Here is a 20715-nt window from a genome sequence, read left to right as displayed (position 1 = left end):
CACAGACCAGCAGTCTCCCTTTTTCCTCAGCCAGTGTGCCAGGAACACTGTGGACGTCTTTGTTTGGAAGGGATCAGGTTGAGGGGCAGCCCCCAGTCCCTCTCTGTCCCAGCTCAGTTTGCAGAAAGCACTGACATGTAATTCTTCTCTATTGTAAGCTTTCCATTTAGTTTGCTTCCTATGATTAAATCTAAGTCATTTGAAAAAAAAAAAACTTGCTATGTCTTAGTCATTCGTATAAAACGTTTGAGACATGTACATACCACTTTTAAACCAGGGCATTTATACATGCTGCTGAATATATTTGCAGTGTCTTTCTAAGGATTGTACTGGGATCTTTCCATGACCTTCAGAGGGGTGAGCTCTGCTTTGGATAAGTATCATAGTGCACCATGACAGGAAGGGAGCTATGCGTGAAGGCAAAGAGCACGGCAGTTCAGATCGCTGCTGCTTACTAGTTGGGGACCTCTGACTAGACGGTTACACCGCCCACCTAAACCCCAGGTCCCTTAATTATAAAATGAGGATCATAGTAGAGAATTATGAGAACCAAATTTTTAAAATGCAAATAAAGCACTACTTGCCTAGTACGTACATAAAGAACTCAATATATCTTGGCCAATATTATTAACCAGTAAATTGTCTACTAAATATATTTTTAGCTTTTTCATCAGTAGTGACTATAATTTTTTTAAATTAAAGAACCATGGAGCACCAACTTTGGTTTACTATGTTTTGGTTATTATATTCAAAACGAGTATGATTTGTTTCCTATGACTACAGAAAATATATGCTTATTGATCTTAAAATTATAAATGTAATAGGGGAAATAACCCATTCAAACAATCCATTTATATTATTATTGCTTTAATATATATTCTGAAACACTCTTACTTGATAACAGCATTACTCTCTGGTATGCTTATCTTCTGTTTTGTTAATATACAGCCGTAGAGCTCTTGTTTGAGGACCTGTATTCATAAGCTAGCTATAACATGAAAAGACAGCTTTGAGTTTGAGAAGCAGGAGACTGGAGATGAAATTTCTAGCCCCAACCTGCTGTAGTCCACTCTTTGCCAAGAAACTCTATACTTATTTTTGTATCTGTGGAGAAATCATAGACATTAAAAGAATGAATGTACAAAGTACTTTAAACAGCGCTGGTACATAAGAGGCACTTAAAAGCTATCATTAGATAGAGCATGCAAGGTGCCCTAAATATATTTTCACATAAATAAAAAGCAACTCATAGAATTAACTATGTGTAATTTTAACCCATTTGTATAAGAATAAAAAGTATATAATAATATACGTACTTACATTTTGTGTTTTGTACCAAAGCACAAAAACTTTTGAAAGGCTATACATAAACTTGCTAACATAATTATCTCAGGAGGAGATTTCTACTGGCTCTATAATGTTTCAATTGTTAAACATAATTATGTATTGTGCTATTAAGAAATCAATAAAACTGGTTCAATTTCAAAAATACACTTCTGAGGCAAAAGATATGAAAAAAGGAGAAAAATAGAGAACCAACAAAACCCCTGGTTTTCAGGAAGATGATAATAGTTATTAGGTCGTTGTGGTAAGAAAGAGTTTAGAGCTTACAATACGGATAGCAGTATATTATAGGAAACCTAAAGTTACAATTTCCTCTTTTAAGGAGAAATTATGTGTGTGATTTAAAGAAAGATATACAGGAGGCAAAGAGAGCTCCTAACTGCTTTCAACGTGTTCCAGGGGTGGGGGTGGCACTGGCCTTTAATCCCAGCTACTTTAGAAGCTGAGCCTGAAAGATCGCAGGTCAGAGGCCAGCCTAGGCTTTTTACCAGATCTTGTCTTAAAATAAGATAGAAAAGCACAGGGCGTGTAGCTCAACTATCCCTGAGTTCAATCCTTATATCACAGGAGAAAGGAGTTGCTAGTACATACAAGGTGGGTGTGCGGGTAGAACCAGTAGTCCCAGTGACTGGGGAGTGTGAAACAAACAGGATCACTTAGCCCAGGAGTTCAAGGCCAGCTGGGGCAATCCAGCAAGATCATGTCTTAACACAGAGCAAAACAAAACAGACCCTAAGCTTGCTGCATTTAAAACTGATTAGTGTCACTGGCCTAGAAAAGTGCTTGAAACATTAAGCTACTACATAATAAAACAATCGTAACTTATTTCACCTTCATATTACTGGTGGCAAGGATGCCATACCAAGCTTTAAATACCTTTCATTCCTAAATTATGTATATCTGCCTGGATTATAGAGGAATGATCTTTAAATATTTAAAGTTCTAAAAGTTTCAGAATTGTGCTTAATATGGTATTCCACACTTTCTCTCTAGGAAAGAATATAGTGCCAAGTGGTGAGTTACTTCATCAGTCTAATGGGTCTCAACATATAATAAGAAAAATAATCTATAAGAATTGAAGGGGATTCACGCAGAACATGAGAACAATGACAGTAAATAAAATCTGAAAGGTACAACAGATACTATGAAAGGGAAAGAAACTGCTCAAAGGGAAGGAACTGGGATGAGGTAAGGAGAAAAGAAAGAAAATAGAAAAAGTTATATGTATATAAATTTTTCCCTTTCTATTTTCATATATATATATATATATATATATGACAGCTTAAATAATTATACTGCTGGTCTATTGAAAGGAGCTGCTAATGGTTGAATTTTTTTCTTTTTAATCTTTTATAATTTTTTGACCAATTTTGCATGCTTCTATCTGGTAATCTGAACAACTAATTTGTTGACAACAATACGTACAGTAACAACTATTATTGAATCCCTATCATTGTGTTTAGTGAAATTCTGTATCACATCTAATGGTTTCTTTCACTCTTTTTTATTCTCTTTAAAAAACAAGAACAAAAAGCAATGGTACTTAGGTATCTATTTGTTTACATTACAGCCTACAAAAATAATAAATGTATGTTCATGTTATTTAGTTCGGTAATGTATAAACTATGATTTTAGCACTTGAAAAACATACAGATAGCTTGAACTGAATTCTTGGAAAGTTAAAAGTCACTATGCCTTAGCCTTCCCAAATGCCATTTCTGCCCAGTATGTCTCTCTCAGATGTCACCAGTTACATATCATAACCCAAGATGATGACTGAACCACTTCTATTGTTGTGTCATACAGAACTTTCTGGCAATGTCTCATGTCAGATTTCTCAGGCTTCAGTTTAAAGAGTCCCTTCCTTAGAGTAAAGCCAACCATGTTACCAAAACATGAAACTGGAGGATTACTACATGACTGATTTTACTACTGCTGCCTTCGGAAACAATGAGTAAGCACTTCAAATTATGTCATAAGACTTCTTTTCCAAATGGCAATCTGTTCTGCCATCTCATTGACAAAATTATTAAGAGACCCTCCTTGCAATTTTTGGGTCAGTGGGGATACCACTGTTACGAACCGAGGATTTACAGAACATTGGCAAAGATCCTGAGGTATGTCGACTTGGATGGGTTTGACCTGCTTCTCACAGATTATATTGCATTTGTGGAAAAATCAGGCTACCGTTTTGAACTAAGCTTTCATCTTGAATTTACTGAAATATGTGTGAATACGATTTTGTACTGGGTTTTTGCCCGAAAAGGTAACCCTGATTTTGTGGAACTGCTTCTCAAGAAGACAAAGGACTATCTTCATGACAGAAGTTGTCACCTGGCACTGATTTGGAGGTAATACTCTCATATGTTTTACCGTAGAAAGAAAAGCGATCTTTAGGAGAAGACACTACTTTTTTCTACAACTAATACGAATAGTGGCTGTATATGGGTCAGGAATCTTACTGGTCTAATTGCTCATCTGTCCACTCCTTTATCAAATCACTATGTATTTATTAAATGTTACCTGTAAGTGTAATAATATTTGCCAAGAAATCATTAGGGCTCCTTCTCTGGGCAGTTTATGTACCAGTGCTGCATCGAATGTAGTGTTAGGCAATGCAGGTTTCTCTGCAGGCACTTCCTTTTATGCCATGCCGTGATCTCGTCTTTGAGAACACTGAGACTATAAACTGTGTACATAAGTTGACTTTTAAAGTACAATTCAGAATTTATATACATCCTCACTTAATAGCATTTATTAAACACAATTGTTCTCCATTTTTATGTTAAACACAGATAAATTTGGGGGCTGGTGAGATGGCTCAGTGGTCTAAAGCACCTACTTGGAACAAGCTTGGCAAAGCACAGGGACCATGGTTCGATCCCCCAGCACCACATGCCAGCCCTGCCCCCTGCTGGCCTTACACACACACACACACACACACACAATAAATAAATAAATAAATAAATAAATAAATAAACAGCAAAAAAAAATCCATTGCTTGTTTAAAAAAAAAAAACCACAGATAAATTTGACTCTGATTCTCTGAAACTGAGTAAAATAAAAACAGGTCCCTGATGCAATCTGTTACAAGGCCAAATTTTTAGTCTTTACCTCTCAGTCTCCCCAGTGACTACTACTGAAGGTCTTAGGAAAACAAAATCTCCATGTGACCTCTTTGTAGAGTCTGTAATACACATCCTGAAGTTACTTGCCTAGTTTGTGCTAAGTCCAATTTATTCTTTGGGTTTAGTAATTAGTCTAATTAGAAAAGGTGCATCTATTCATTAGTTCAATAAAATATTTATTGATTGCCTTGCTATGACCACAGCACCGTGCTGTGAACAAGGACAGGAGAAGGTAAAGAAAAAGCAGATAGGATCAGATAAAGATGAGACCAGCTTAGATTCTGCCCAAAATAGATTTTTCTTAATTATATATCACCATGCTACTGAAGAACCAGGGGATTGTTCTCTCTTATGGTTACCCAACTGCATGGACTGATAACTGTGGCTTGGAACTATCAACAAATAAAACCTCCAAATAGTACTTTTGTTGTTTTGAGAAATCATTATATGTGCAATTGCAGCAGAGATCAGCAATTTCTAAAGCCAAATGCCACTGGCTGGGTTAAGTAATGGGTAGATGAGCCTCAGCAGGCCCGTGGGAAGGACAAAAAAAAATGAAAAGGATTAAGTCTGGAGCAGGAGGAGGGAAATTGAAGGAAAAATAAATAAATGAAAAAAAGTAGAATACCACAAAGGATCATTGACAACTTTTGAAGTGGAGCAAGGATGCCAAGGGTGGCAACCAGGACCTCAAACAAGCTTGGCAAGTCCAGGAATTCCCAGGCCCCGGTAACCAGTGGTTTAAAGGACATTCGTAAATTTTGACACGGATGCGCTTGCAGTGTAAAATTCATTATAGGTCAGTTCTCTGTACCACAACATGACTTGGATCTTCCAGAAACCTAAGATTTTAGATTTGAATGGAGGCTGAGAATTAACATGGGCAAGTATTTATTCTGAGAAGCAGCCTCTTGTGGTGCTCACTGGTCCCCGCTGGAACAACTCTGGAAACAGTGAGTGAACTCTTGCCTGAGATCAATTGGTCCTTTGTCTGCAGTCCTTCTGTTTCCCAGCTACATGCTTTCCCAAAGAGCTGACCTGTGCCAGCACTTGAGGCACATGCAAGTGACTTATCTACAGCCCTGGCCTCTCCTCCCAGCTCCAGACTCTTCCTGCTGTCTACCTGATTCCATCTTAGCACAAATAAAACAGGACATTGACCTTGTGTTTCCTTTCCTCTGCCTGCAACCTGCTCTATCCCCTGAACTTCCTCTTGGTTCAGAGTCTCTGTTGCTCTGGGCAAAAATGTGGGATTTATTCTTGATTCTTTCCTTTCCTGCACCAACACATTAGCTAGACTTTAAAACATAGTAGCTCTACTTCTTTTCATCTCCTCCATTTCTAATCCAAACAAAGCCTAGAATATAGCAGTAGATTCTCAAAGTCTCCCAATCCCTATAACCTATTTTTGACTTGGGCATCACTTTTTGGAAAACATAAAATAGCTCACATCACCCATGCTTAAAATTCTCCAATTTTTCCACTACAAATAGTATCAAACATTACCCCTTTTGGTTAAACTAAATGCCTGGCCCCTTAATGTTTCTCACAGATGAAGTTTCATGTTACCCTCTCTTGATCTTTATAGCTCAGCCCTACACCTTTCTGCTTCTTGGCTATTCTTAAGTTTTATTCTTGCCTTGCAGTCTTATCATAACTGTTCCTGCAGGCTGAAAATCTCTTCCCCTGGCTCTCCCTGTGGCTAGCTCCTTTAATCAGCTGCACTAAAGTGTAAATATTATCTCTTCAGAGAGGCCTTTGCTGGTCACCAAATCTAAAGAGGTCACTGTCATCATCACAGTCTTGTAGTTTCACTTTCTGCACGGCACTGATCACTGATCTTTTTAGTCGCTGTCCATTATTTCTTTTTTTCTGGCTTGTTCACTGTCTTCCACTGCAAGTAAATTCCAAGGGAGCAGGAGCCTCAACTACTACTTCCCTTCGGTTCCTAGAACTATGCCTGATACAGAGCAAGTGCTTATTAAAGATTCTGTTGCAGTGAATTTTGATACAGTTTTATTTGATTCATCTTCTTCATAGTATGCTGAAATCTGCCTCCATTGCTCTGTTTCTGCCCTTAGAGCTACAAAGGCACATGTACTTTCCCTCTTTCCTACACAGAACAATCTCAAAATATGAACAGAACTGTTATGTATTCGAAATAATTACCTTAATTCTCCTACTATGTGGTGTTCTTTATTTCTAAAGAACATCATGCTTTGGTCATCCCATTCTGTACATAAGGTAGTTTGATAATTTCCCTATTACAGTGATGAAGTATTTACATAGCACCTGAGGTAGGTAGACTAACAAAAACCTATAGGAAACATTCAAATGTCACCATTGGACAGACTGTAAGTAGTCAGAGATTGGACTCATAGTGATCCACCTGTTTACAGCCTGCCAAGAGCTGGGGTTACAGGGTCTGGGGGTTCGATCCCCGGGCCTGCCATGCTGGCCCTGTCCCAGTCTCAATTGCCATCTCAGTGTGTCCTGGGGACAGGGCCAGCATGGCAGACCCGGGGATCAAACCCCCAGACCCTGTACCTGCTTGCAGGCATTTTAATCCACTGAGCTATTTGGCCAGCCCTCTATAGGTTATATTGAGGAATTGGACACTAACATCACGGTGATGTTCAGTGAAAGTCAAACTTGTACACTGGAAAGAAGTGCCAGTCCCCGTCTGAAGACCGAATTGTGGGAAGGCAGATGGCAGGAGCAGGAAAACTAGTTAGAAGAAAAGAGACATGATCAGAAGAATCCCTTGAGGTCACATTTGTACAGCCTGCATGGTGGCTTGCTTGGCTCAGACATGTGTACTTACAGTAGTTCTGAGGGGAGAGATAACTCCGCTCAGACACCATCTGCCCCAAACTCTACCACCCTTTGATCTCAGAATTAGAAAGGAAAGTTATGAGAATTTGAAGCAGAAGCAGTAGAAGAATAAAGAAGGTATTTTAAAGTGAAACAGTATGTCAGAGGAGTTAGAAATGGAAAATCAGAGAAGAAAGTGTTCAGAGATCTCAATTTGGAGACTGGTTTGTGGTTGTATCAGTTTCCATTGCTGTTGCAACAAATCACCAAACACTTACTGGTTGAATGTATGATTTTATAGGTCAGAAATCTTCTGGGGCCAAAATCAGGTTTGGCCCCTTCTCGAAGCTCTAGGGGAGACTCTGTCTCTAAGCTTTGCCACTGGTGAGAGACCACCTGGGTTCCTTGGCAGTTTCCTCCTGCCCCTAAAGCTCACACAGACGTCATCTTACTGGCGTCTCCTTCACTGACTCGGTCTCCATTGTTCTCTCATGCTTCTAACTGCCCAAGCAGTTTTGTGGAGCCCACCTGTGTGATCTCCTCTCAAGAACCTTGTCGTGATCACATCTGCAAGGTCCCTTTTGCTATACTGAGTGGCAATAGCCTACCAGAATGGTTGTGTCACAAACCTATTGAGATATCACCAGACAGTGGGCATGGTGGCACACATCTATAATCCTAGAACTCTGATAGGCTTGATCTAACAGGAAGGCTGCAAGATCAAGGATGGGCTGGGAGCTTTGTGACCCAGAAAGACCCTATCTCAAAAAAATAAGAAAGGGCTGATGATGTAGTTCAGTGTGCAGGCTCCATATTCAATCCTCAAAACAAAAACAAAATCCATGTTAATAAGGGTCAGTATCAGTTTCGTTTATATGAGTCTGCATTGCCTAAGAATTGCCAACTACCCATGTGACTAAGATAGGCAGCTAGATATAAAGCGACATTCCTGATGTCTTTCTTGTAGTATTTCCAAGATCTACTCTAGTACAGTATTTGTCCCACCTGTAAACAATTTACAGGCTATCGTCAACTGCACCGCTGTCATCTTGCTCCGAGCTAAGTGGTTTCTTTCCTTCCATTCTATAGCAAATTCTGAACAAAGGGCAGGTCACATTACACTCTTACCCTTCTTTTTCCCATCTATTTATGGTGAAAAGTGAAATATTTACACACATCCATGAAAACTTCATGGTGTGACATCTCATCTCCTCTGTCCTCTTCCCTACTATCCCTGATCCTCTTCAGCCTTTCAGCCACAAAGCCTGTGGTAGAGTGTCAACTTGTTACACCCAGCTAAACTGAACGTGGTGCTGGGTGTGGAAGGCCCAGCTGAGGATGGTTTCCAGCAGCATAAGAGGAAGAACTGGAGAAGAAGCTGTTAGGGAAGCTATTTGGAAGCTGCTAGGGAGGCTATTGGGAGCTGTTAAGACATTGTTGGGTGCTGTTAGCAAGCTGCTGGTTTTCTTGGGCCATTTTGCTAGATTATCTTGTCATGCTGGCATTTGTGATGAATTTGCCTGTTCTCATTAGAGGAGAGTCTTGGGACCTCATTGGTACTGAGCATGGCTGCGGTTCATTTTGGGGAAGCTCTGGTCCTTACCTTGAGCATCACTTTCTGGCTCCAGAAGCAAAGATGGCACACAGGTCTGTCTCCTGGAGAAGCTTGTTGTGTTGGCTTTCCTGATGAGAACTTGGCTTTCCTCACTGTCAGAAGAGTTTGGACCTCGCTGGTGCTGAGGACAGCTGTGGTGCCTTTCAGGGGAGCTCTGGTGCTTACCTTGAGCTTTGTTTCCTGGCCCCAGTTCAGATCCTTCAGCCTGCTGGCACAGACTTTCTATCATCTACCACTGACCTTTTGGCCTTCCCAGTGCAGATCCATGAAGCGGGCCTGCATGGGACATTGTCATGGGCTCTAGGCCTCCAGCTGGACTCATAGGAGGCATTGTTACGGGCTCTAAGTCCTTATCTGGGCTCACACAGGACAATGCTATGGGATCCAGGCCCACAGCCAGGTCCTTTAGTCTTTAGTGTGTGGACAGATTCCCTGTACTCTCTTTGTATATGATTCTATGGGTGACTATTATAAATAATCTTATTATAAAAAGTATGTCCCATCTTGTTACCTTTTCAAAACCCCAAAAGACAACACCGCCCCCTATTCCTCATCACTCCAGGCACACTCTTGCCTTGCATCTCTTGTTCTCTCCTGCCAGTCTCTGTCCACACACCACCTTTCGTTTATACTGTCCTCTATTTAGCAAACAGTGTCTCCACCCCACCTCCCAGCACACCCATTCTTGCTCTGCTTTTTCTGTTTTCTGCAGTACTCACCACCTTCTCACATATAAAACTTGGTTGCTATGTTCAATCTTTTATATAATAATTATTATTTATCATTTACGTAGTCGTCTTTCACTATAACACCAGCCAGACAACACAGACCTTTTATTTATTCACTAGCACCTAACACTGTGCATGGCATGTATTACATGTTCAATGGCTTTTCAAATAAATGAGTAGAAAGCAGTTGAGAATAATTAGTCAAATGACAATAAAAATTGGTCTTAGGTGTTAAGAGCAGGGAAAGAGGATGTTGTGCAGGGAGGGGACTGAGGAGGAGCCAAGCAGATTGTGGGTGACATGGAGATGTGTCCAACTGAGAAAAAGGAAAACACAGCTGCAAGGACGTCTGTGCTATGTACAGGAAAAAAATTATTATGGAGAAGCACCCTTTAAATTGGTTAGCTAGAAGCCAGAGGAGAATGCACAGGAAAAATTCAAAATAATTATAACTACAAAAGTGAATCATTGCTCTGCATGCCTATGTGGAAATATTACAGCCTACTTCTTAAGTACACATGACAGGTTTTGAGATACGAGGGTTCAGCTCATTAACCTCACTCTTAAAAACTGAGTCTTTGCTTTGCTTGCCTCATTCCATCCATATAAATGCTGTTATAATTAACTGTCAGTATAGATTAAGCAAATTTTAGTTTATAGACTATACTCTTTAAACATGGGTATTAATCATATGTCATGTTGATACAGATTAGACTTTTAAATCTCATTTTAAACCTACTTGAGCTTTAGTCATGTTTTTAACATTTCTCAAAAGTCATTCAATGAATTTAAAGGTAATGTCAATGTAATATATTTGAATCACTGGTATTTCTAAATCGTAACAATGACTATGGTATACCTTGTCCCCTAAATTTCCTAAATCGCCATACTTATGAGGCTACATCAAATATCTTGAGAACTGTCAAGCCAAATGCACTACACTGACTTTGGAAAGATCAAATGGCTGCACATCACCAAAACTCTTATTAGAATTGAAACCAAATTCTAATTAAGAAGTGTTTGCTGCTGTGAGTTCAGCAGTCTTCTAGACAAGCAGAAATAGAGTAGTAAAAGACAAAAGTTACTATCCTTTTGGAGCTGAGACTTTCACAGATCCTCTTACTCAACCAAGATGAGAAAAATAAAAAGGAAAAGTATTCAGGGCCAAAGGGTCATTCAGAGCACATGAACAGCCTGCTGAGCAGGCTGAGGGCCTAGCTTCACTCCTCAGTGCTACAAAAAACAGCAAACAAAATAAATCACAAACAATAGGTATTCAGCAGGCTTTTGAAAACAAAGAGTTTAAGGGAGCACACTAGCCAGCTTACGAGAGTCAGAGGTAGAAGAGTCTGTCTGTCTGCACACTGGAGACCTGAAGGAGCGTTGCAAGGCCCTGCAGCCCGCAACAATGTCTCATGCAAGTCCGTGCCAAGAATCTGCACCAGAATGCCCAAGGGCCAGTGGCAGGAGCTAGAAAGTCTGCACCAGCAGGTGCATCCACCCTGGAAGCCAGGAGACGATGTCCAAGATGAAGACAAGGATTGAAGCTCTCCTGAAGGAACACAGCAGCCAAAGCTCCTCTGAAGAAAAAACACCAAAACTCAGCTTCTTCAGGAAAGTCAGCTGCATACAATTTTCCCTCCTGCTCTCCTTTATGGCCTCCTCCAGCAATCCTCAGGTGGATTCCTTGCCCAGAACCACGCGGACCCAGTTCAGCTGGGCCTTCCCACTTAAGCTGACCATTAAGTAACCCACCACAGGGAGGTATGTATCAAGTCCCATGAGGAATAAAAGAAAGTTCCAGGTCATCCAAGAAGATTTCACGAAAAAGTTCATTAAATAAGTATTTCTTTTTTTTTTTTTTCAAATCAAATCGCAAGTACAGTTTCAACAAATAATAGACTGCATATATTCTTCTTAGTGGTTAATTGCTGTACAAGATGCAGACTTGTGATCCTATTTACAAACACTATTAGAACAAATCATTCTATTCTAAATAAGTACTTCTAAAATGAGGTACACTTGTCTTCTAATTGAAAAAGGAGAAGAATATACACAATGCAAAATGAAAAGTTTAAAGAGCTCGATGACTTGGGAAAGCAGGTGTCGAAGACTAGTTATGCAGAAGGAGAAGTAATTGAAGAATCAATTTTGGATACTTGATGGAAATATTTGTGAAAAGGGTGAGGCGTCCAGGACAATGCTAGTCTAGAGATGATTTTGGGAGAGAACGAGGATAGGGCAGACAAATGCACAGGTACATACATACATAAAGTGCATAGAATACCGGTGGCAAAGTTAAGAAGTTGATTCCTAACATGGTACTTTGCATTGCACTATGATTTTTATTAAGCTAATTGGCACGTTCTGGATATACATAATGATCATATTCATCACAGGGTACTTGTACCTGGACATGATATACTTAGTCCCCTTCTTTTGCCCATTCTCCTCCCTTGCTTTCAACCTCTCTTCTCCTAATTACAAAGCATTGTCTCCATTTTGTCCTTTTCTTACATTGTTTTCTTTTCTTTATCCCCCTCCCACTTTCCTTTCCTTTTGAACAATTTCTTCCTATTTTACAATATATGTTATGAATTTTGGTTTTTATTTTGGTGTTTTATTTTATTTTATTTTGAATTTTGGTGTTCAGTTTCTTACACCAGAAAGACAATCTGATATTTACACGTGTCCAATTTATTTCACTTAAAAGTGTGGTCTAGAGGTGCATCCACTTACCTAGAAATATCCACTTACCTAGCTGAGAAGTGCTCCATTGTATTAAAAAGACACATCTTTTTTTTATCTGTTTATCAGTTGATAAGCATTTGGGTTGTTTCCACATACTACAAACTGTGCTGTTATAAACATGATTATGCATATATCACTGTGGCATGATGCTTTTACTTCTTTTGGAAAGATACCAAGAAGGGCAGTAGTTGGGTCAAATGGAACCTCTACCCTTAGCTTTTTGAGAAATTCCCACACTGATTTCCACAGCCTGCATCAGTCTACACTCCCACCAGTGGAAAAGGGCTCCTTTTTCCCCTACAGCCTCATCAGAATTTGTTATTGACTGATTTCTTAATAGCCATCCTTTCTGGAGATCGAATTTCAGCACTCTTGATTTGCAACTCTCAAACGATCACGATGTTGAACATTTTTTTCATATATCATCTACCATTTGTACTTCTTTTGAGAAGTGTCTATTCATTTCAGATGTCCACTTATGGATTAGGTCTTTAAATTGGGGGAGGTCTAATTTTTTTCAATTCTTTATCTGTTCTAGATAACAATCCTTTGTCTGAAGAACAATGAGCTATTTTTTCCCACTCTGTGGGTTGTCTTTACCACTCTGTTGGTGATTTTGCTGAAAGATGAGATCAAAATGTTGATCCTTACAGGGCTGGCCAAATAGCTCAGCAGATTAAACAGCCTGCAAGCAGGTCCTGGCCTGCCATGCTAGCCCAACCCCCAGGGTGAGCTGAGACAGCAATTGAGACTGTGTGGTGGCAGGCACCTGTAATCCCAGCACTTGGGAGGCTGTAAACAGGAGAATCACTATGAGTCTGATCTAGTAGTGAGACCCTGAACACCCTGTAGACCCTTCCCTAAAAAATATTTTTTAAAAAATTGATTCTTTGTAGTATTTCCTGTGCAATGAGGATTTTGTTCATTAAATCTTTGTCTACATCTATGTCTTTCACAATACTTTTTAAAATTACAAAATTCTGGCATTTCAGAACTCAATAAAACTTTAAAGTAGCTGGCCTAGTGATTTTCCAACTAGACTTTTTGGAACCCTGAACAGGGACCTAGCAAAGAATAGGGTTCCAGGATCCTCATTTCTGCTTTACCCATAGATGCACCTTTTTCTTAGTTTTGCAGAATTCTTTAAATAAAACATCTAAAATTGGGCTGGGGAGATAGTTTGGCAGTCTAAGCACCTGCTTGGCAAGTGTAAGGACACAGGTTCAATCCCTTATACCCCATGCCATACTGGGCCCGAACTGAGCGGCACCAATATTGGGCAAGGTGGCACATGCCTGTCATCACAATGCTGGGAGGCTGAGACAGGAGAATCACTACAAATCTGAGCTATAGTGAGACCCTACACCAAATAAATACATATTTTTTGAAATCTAAAATAACCCATATAATGCAAAACTCTTTTTGTGGCTGGCCCACATACAGTAATCCTCTAATGCAGGTGTATGCTTATGCCTAAAACACTCTTTTCAAACATTTTTGCTAGAAAATACCTTCTAATCCTACAAGTCTTACTTCCTTAACTGCTTACTGGAAATGATTATTCCAGGAGGAGTGAAGTGCTACTGCCCTCCGTGCTTCCAGGGTACCTCAGGCGTGCTTCAATCCTTAACAGTTATCACATTATATTGACTATGTTGAACTATGTGCTAGCATTGGCTGTGACACAATGCATGAGATAAGCAACTGAAAAGGAGGAAGGTTTAGTTTGTTTCACAGTTTGAGAGGTTTCTGTCCATATCAACAGACTCCATTGCTTTGGGGCCTGTGGTGTAGCAGAACATCATGCCTGGGAGCACACAGTATAGCAAAGCAAGAAGGAAGGACCAGGTCCTAACATCCCCTTCAGTATCCCCACGCCTGCTAATGACCTATTTCCTCCACACAGGCTCACTCTAAAGTTCCCAACACCTCTCATCAGCTTCCTCAGCTGCATACCAAGGCTTCAACCTGAAGTTTATTTTGGGGGGGCTCCTGGGGCAGGGATTTATGATTCAAGTCCAAGTCATAAGAAATTGTGTCTTTTATTTCCTAGATGATAACAACCGAGGACTGAATCTTTCATTTCTGTATAGCTATTTGTTATCACACTATGGACAAACAAATGTTAAATAAATTATCATAGTTAATAAAAGAATAAGCAAAGTGGTACATAAGTACATAGGGAAACAGACACTAAAGACATTGGTCTACCCAAGATCGCAGAGCTAGTCAGGAGAACTAAAACACAGAACCTAGACTGCCACCCTGCTCATATACCATGCTCCCTATCATCTTAATTAAATATAATTTACTCTATGCAATTCTAAAGTTCTCCTTTTCATAATCAGCATAGCAGTCTAAAACCAGTACTTATATATACTTTGTATGCTAGTTTGCAGAATATATTATTATTTTGTTAAGAGAATTGCAAAGACAAGATCATTAATCAAATTCCTCTTCTTAGTCCTAAAATCATAGTACTTGGCAGAGTTAAAGCTTGTTAAGATAAAAGTCCTTATGACCAAAGATACCACTACCATATTTACTTTATAACTGACCAGCTCAATAGTAAGTATAAAAGCATTAAGTAAAACAATTGTAAGCACTACATGACATCAGGAAAAACTGAAAATTAGAAAACATTTTCAGAAAAATTAGAAAATTTTCTATCTTAAGAGAGGAAATATATTCAGGTCTAGCCATATTGTGACATATTCTGAGAACAGGAATATTTTAGATGAAACTCAAAACTTTTGAAGAAGGAAAATAAAATTCTTCTCTTGAGGGATCTGATACAACTCTAACCATAATTCACATTTCACAAATCCATGAATATCAATTCTAATTTTATTCAAGTAAAAAAATAGAATTAAAGTCACTGCATTTACTTCTTTTTCATATAATCTTTAATTTCAATTCAAGCTCATTTATGATCTAGAGCAAAATGAAAGATATCAAAACATACACATAATTCTAGTAATAAAATGAAATACAAAAAGGTGTTTCTTTCCATTTTATTTTCCAAAAGATTCATGAGTTTTATATTACTCTTTTAATCAGCATAGATTTCTCAAGTGAGAAATAAAGATCTTTTATGACTAATATAATCATTTTCCATGAACTACAAATCTTGTTTGCTTATTTTTACAAATGTAAAGAAAGAGTTTAAATGTTTAGTAGAAGTTTTAATCTTCAATTTGGTCTAGATTTATATATTAAAAGTTAAGATAATTATTTAAAATAATATTACTATTTTCAAATTACTCATTACATCCCTTACTTCTCTATTTAATGAGTCTTTTCTTTTCTTTTCTTTTCTTTTCTTTTCTTTTCTTTCTTTTTTTTTTTTGACTTGCAGAACCTTCACACCAGTTTACTGCCCAAGCCCACTAAGTGGAATTACACCTCTACTTTACGTAGCTCAGACCAGACAGGCTAGTATCTTAAAAATACTCCTGCAATATGGAATCTTAGAAAGAGAGAAGGACCCTCTCAACATCGTCTTAACAATATTACTCTACCCTTCCCGGGTGAGAATAATGGTTGATCACGAATTGATTGACATTGAGGAAGATGCCAAAACATGCTTAGTGCTATGTTCCAGAGTCCTTTCTGACATTTCAATCAAGGAAATAAAGGTAAGCAAATCATAATTATTTGGTCTTCCACTCAACAGCTGATGAATTTTAAGACGAAACTGTGGAGGCAAAAATAAAGTTAATTTTTATGTATAGATTGCATGCTGTGGCAAATCAATCATTGAGTGTATGTTGATTAAAAGACACAACTCAAATTGTCTTAAAAAATTAGTCCTTTACTTTAGAATTTTAAAAGTTAAATTTATTTTAGTGTTGTTAAATAGATATATTTTAGCATTTTTTAATAGCATAAGCTTTTATCATGATTTGTGTCTCTGAAAAACAAAATAAATTAAGAATTTAACAAAGTTTTTTTTCAATAGAATATTTTAAAATGAGGGCTGTATTTCTCCTGCAAAATACACAAACTAAGAAACAGATGTTTCCACTCAAAATCCCCAATTTTGAGCAATCTGAGAAATAGAAAGGCTTAAACTAATTGTTCAATTTGTAATGTCTCAGAAATGGGGCAAACTTTTATTTAATCAGATTTTTTTGAATAATCTAAATTTAGAGAAAAAAAATCAACCATGCACAGCAATGTCTACTTTTCAAAACAAACTGCAAGTTTCAGCACCAAGTTGTATGATGCCCTCTCGTAACAAGAAATAACTGCTTAATGGAGAAGAAGTTACCCTAAGTTCAGACTAGATGAATTACTAAGGGACAGCAGTTCTCCTAATCTTTAAAGAAGTAACTTCAGAAATTAATAAGAGATATCACTCTGTGGAGTTCTTTTAATGCCTTAATAAATGCCAATACTTACGTCAACTATATAAGAAAAACAAATAGTTCAAAATTTTTGGGAACCCATTTAAAAATGAAAATTAGGGCCAGGAGATAGTGCAAGGTCCTGAGTTCAATCCCTGGTATAAAAAAGAGGAGGAGGAGAGGGAAGAGGGGGAAGAAGAAGAGGAGGGGGAGGAGGAGGAGGAGGAATAGGAAGAAGAAGAAAAAGGAGGGGGAGGAGGAGGAGAAGGAGAAGAAGAAGAAGAGGAGGAGGAGGAAGAAGAGGAGGAGCAGGAGGAAGAGAAGAAGGAGGAGGAGGAGGAGGAAGAGGAAGAAGAAGAAAAAGAGGAAGAAGAAAAAAAGAGGAAGATGAAGAAGAAGAAGAAGAGGAGGAGGAGGAGAAGGAGGAAGAAGAAGAGGTGAATGAGGAAGGAAGGAAAGAAAGAAAGAAAGAAAGAAAGAAAGAAAGAAAGAAAGAAAGAGAGAGAAAGAAATTAAGCTGTATCTGCTTACTGCTTAGTTCTTGTCCCAGGTTAGTCCTGCACAGTTAATACATAAACCCCAAGTCTCAACCAGTTCCATTAAATGCTATTCCTGAGGTACAACAGTAGGAGAGTACTGACATAGAATGAGTTAACTAAAGTCACTAATCTGAGTGGCACAGAATTAGAGCTGGGTCCAGTTAACCACAATTTAACAAGGTAAAGTGAAGTTGCACTGAACAAGAAAGCAAAGGATGATGTAAAACTGACCAAAGAATATGCTAAGGCCTGTTTCTGCTTTATTTTCCACACTTCCCAGTAGTCTCCCCATCACAGCACACAGATTTTATTGTAAATATGGATTTGAATATCTCTATTACTATACCATGGATAGGTCTTATGAATAGCATAATGTTGAGTAAAATAAATCAAATAAGCTTTAATATTGCACAATTTCTCTTATGCAAGAAACCTAAAATATAAACAAAAGAGTTAAATAAATGATAGATAATATAACATCTTTTACAAAGGAAAATCAAGAAATGGTGACCAAAGAGAGGAAATGGATGAAAAAAAGAAAAAAAAAACACCGAGTGAATGTAATCAATATATACTATAAACATGTACTTATGAAATTAAAAGGCTGGTGAGATAGCTCAGCAGACTAAGTGCCTGATTAAGGAAGTCCAGGGGCTGGGGTTTGAGCCGACCAGTGAGTCTGGGCATGGTGGCACGCACCTGTAATCCCAGCACTAGGGAGACTGAAAACAGGAGGATCATTAGAAGTCTGAGATGTGCAGTGAGACTCTGTACCAGATACATCAAAAAAAATTTAATTAATTTTTTTTTAAATTTTTATTTGTGTGTGTGTGTGTGTGTGTGTGTGTGTGTGTGTGTCCAGCTCAGCCCGCCAGGGGGCGGGGCTGGCTGGCATGTGGTGCTGGGGGATTGAACCACAGTTCCTGTGCTTTGCTAAGCTTGTTCTAAGTAGGTGCTTTAGACCACTGAGCCATCTCACCAGCCCCTAAGGAATAAGGGTTTTTTTTGTTTTTTGTTTTTCTTTTTTTACTCCTTGAATGCCTTCAGGGCACTTTTGGCTGGTTGCAGTGTTGTGGGGATCGAACTAGAGCAACCGGAAGCTGACAGCTTTGTGGAAGCAGTCACTTAAAGAACTGAGCTAGGGCCAGGTCCACAAATTTAATTAAAATTTAAAAAGAAACTATTTTGCATGCCCTATCAAGTATCCCAGGCACCTACCACAATATTGAGAATATATCAGATACCCTTTAAGTAGTTGATGTCTAAATAAATAACACATAACTAGCTAAGTAAAAGTGTCATGGTGCCCAGAACCCAGGGTCCACAGAGAAGCACCTTTATCTACAGCAATATCCTTCCCAAGTCCTTCTTCCGACATTTGTCTTCTGCAGTTCAATCCTTAAAGACAGCCTCCTGAAACCTCAAAAGACATCTTTTCAATTGGACAGATCTAAAGTTAGTAACTTTTATGCTACAATGGTTGGCACCATCTGGGGAATTTTAGCATTTATACTGTGTCCATCCCATGAATAAGAGAATCAGAAGTTCTGATAATTTGTACAGCCTCAGAGAATTCTAGTGTACGCCACATAGACAAAGAGAACTGTAGGAGAAGAAACTGATGAAGTGCGTGTATGATCCATCTAAATTTAAAACTTACCCAATATATGGAGTAGGTTTTCATAGTTATAAAACAACTTTGCTTTGGGTCCTTATGCATATTATTTAAACTTCATTATTATTAAGAATTACATGAGGATAAAATACAATGGTACCTCGGTTTATAAACTTAATTTGTTTTATGATTTTGGGGAAGACTGCTGTGTTTGTGTTTGTATGGAGAAGATAGCTCTGGTCCCTTTTTGTCACCCAGTACAGAGTTTGCAAATCAAAGCAAAATTTTACTGAATGCTTTTGTTTGTGAACTGAATTGTTTGTAAACAAGATCATTCATGAACTGAGGCAGTACTTTACCTGCTTCAAGTGAAAATGCTTTAGAAAAATGTTAAAATATTTATATAAAGATCTATATTCTGAATTTAAATAAAATAAGTATCAATAATTTGAGCTAACTCAATGATTAACATGAGAAATGAAATATTTCCCTTCTCTTCAGATGCAGTTGAGTTTGGGGAGGCGTCCAATTATCTCAGATTGGATGGAATACATTCCCCCCACAAGATACAGGGATCCGTGCGAACTCTCCCATCTCTGCAGAATAACCATCAGGACTCAACTACTAATCAACAATATGCTCCCAGAAGGAATATTTTCACCTGAAATTCCTGTTGGTCTACAGAAATACCTGAACTTAGAGAGTTAATATGTATTTTTATCCTAAGTTCTTCAAGGATGATCACCACTGCATGGCTTGGAAGTTAATAAACTATTAACTTCAGATAAGTTTTTATTGGATCGAACATTCCACTAGAAAATATATTTTCACTTGCTGTTCACAGCCACTTTTTAGTCAGGATGTGACTCTGGTCTCTACCTTCTACACAATGATATAAATTATGCATGCTATGATACAACTAGGAAAGATCTATTTTGATCCAGCATTACATGAAAAAGAAAATGTTACCTGTTAAACTGTTAATGTCACTAAGAAAATTTCCAAATTTATTTATGCAGACAAATTGTAGATCTTTTTAAATACCCATAGACTTTTCTCTCTATGAGATTGAGCTTGTAAAACAATGATGGTAACTGGAGGACAATTCTCTATGGGTCTCTGATGGTTCTGCCTGTATCAGGAACAGAGGCATAGTCATTTGTTATAGATTAGATTATCAAGGTTATTTGTATTGTGCATAATCTCAGAAGACAGAGATAATGTCTCTTTCTGGAGAAGAAAGTGGGTTTGCTTACTTTACAGTACAGTAAAGGTAATATTGTACCCTAGGGAAAAGGTCAACAGGTTATCTTAAAGCTCGTTATAAAAGATCAGAATTTCCTGTGCTCAGGACTCCTCAACTGTGACACAACCACAGTGAATATATCTACATGAACCCTTCCATTTCGTGAAGGGGAGTACAAGTGCAACCAACACAAACACAAAGCTTGTGGTGCTTGCTGTATCATCACTAATAAAGTTCTGTGTACTGGCCCAGCACTCTGATCAGCCAAATTGCTAGTCTGCAGGAGACTTAAGGCTTTACACTTCGTCACTAAGTGCATCTGGCCCCACCTGGTGACAGCTTTTTAGGGCTTGTCTTTGTATATCATTAAGCCAGATAAAGAGTAGCACTTTCTACTATCCACTTGTAATCTGCATACAATCAAAAACTTTCACAAATCATAGAACAAGTGTTCATTTTGGCCTGATGATTACATAATAAACTGGATAGCATCATGGTATCTAAAGAATAGAATGTAAATGAAGCAACAGAGACATGGAATTAAATAACTTGGTTACTTCCTTTTTTTTTTTTTGGTGGAACTGGG

General features: G+C 38.3%; 1 protein-coding gene and 1 pseudogene across 1 annotated transcript; both read left to right on the top strand.

Moving 5' to 3' along the window:
* The window catches only part of LOC101587828, a 4141-nt pseudogene extending 1779 nt beyond the window's left edge, over positions 1-2362 (top strand).
* Positions 2363-3210: 848 nt separating this feature from the next.
* On the top strand, positions 3211-19625 carry Asb17 (ankyrin repeat and SOCS box containing 17). Its single transcript, XM_004648575.2, has 3 exons — positions 3211-3695; positions 15739-16018; positions 19385-19625. The coding sequence occupies exons 1-3, from the start codon at positions 3295-3297 to the stop codon at positions 19589-19591; spliced, it is 888 nt and encodes a 295-aa protein (XP_004648632.1). The 5' UTR covers positions 3211-3294; the 3' UTR covers positions 19592-19625.
* The last annotated feature ends 1090 nt before the right edge of the window (positions 19626-20715 follow it).

This window comes from Octodon degus, unplaced genomic scaffold, assembly GCF_000260255.1.
Source record: "Octodon degus isolate 3935 unplaced genomic scaffold, OctDeg1.0 scaffold00444, whole genome shotgun sequence".
Classification (NCBI taxonomy): Eukaryota; Metazoa; Chordata; class Mammalia; order Rodentia; family Octodontidae; genus Octodon; species Octodon degus.
This window is presented reverse-complemented; position numbering and strand designations above follow the sequence as displayed.

Coding starts and splice junctions, on each gene's coding strand:
- Asb17 (XM_004648575.2), top strand. CDS start 3,295: ATGAGTAAGCACTTCAAATTATGTCATAAGACTTCTTTTCCAAATGGC. Junction 3,696..15,738: donor CACCTGGCACTGATTTGGAG/GTAATACTCTCA, acceptor TTTGACTTGCAG/AACCTTCACACCAGTTTACT. Junction 16,019..19,384: donor TTTCAATCAAGGAAATAAAG/GTAAGCAAATCA, acceptor CCTTCTCTTCAG/ATGCAGTTGAGTTTGGGGAG.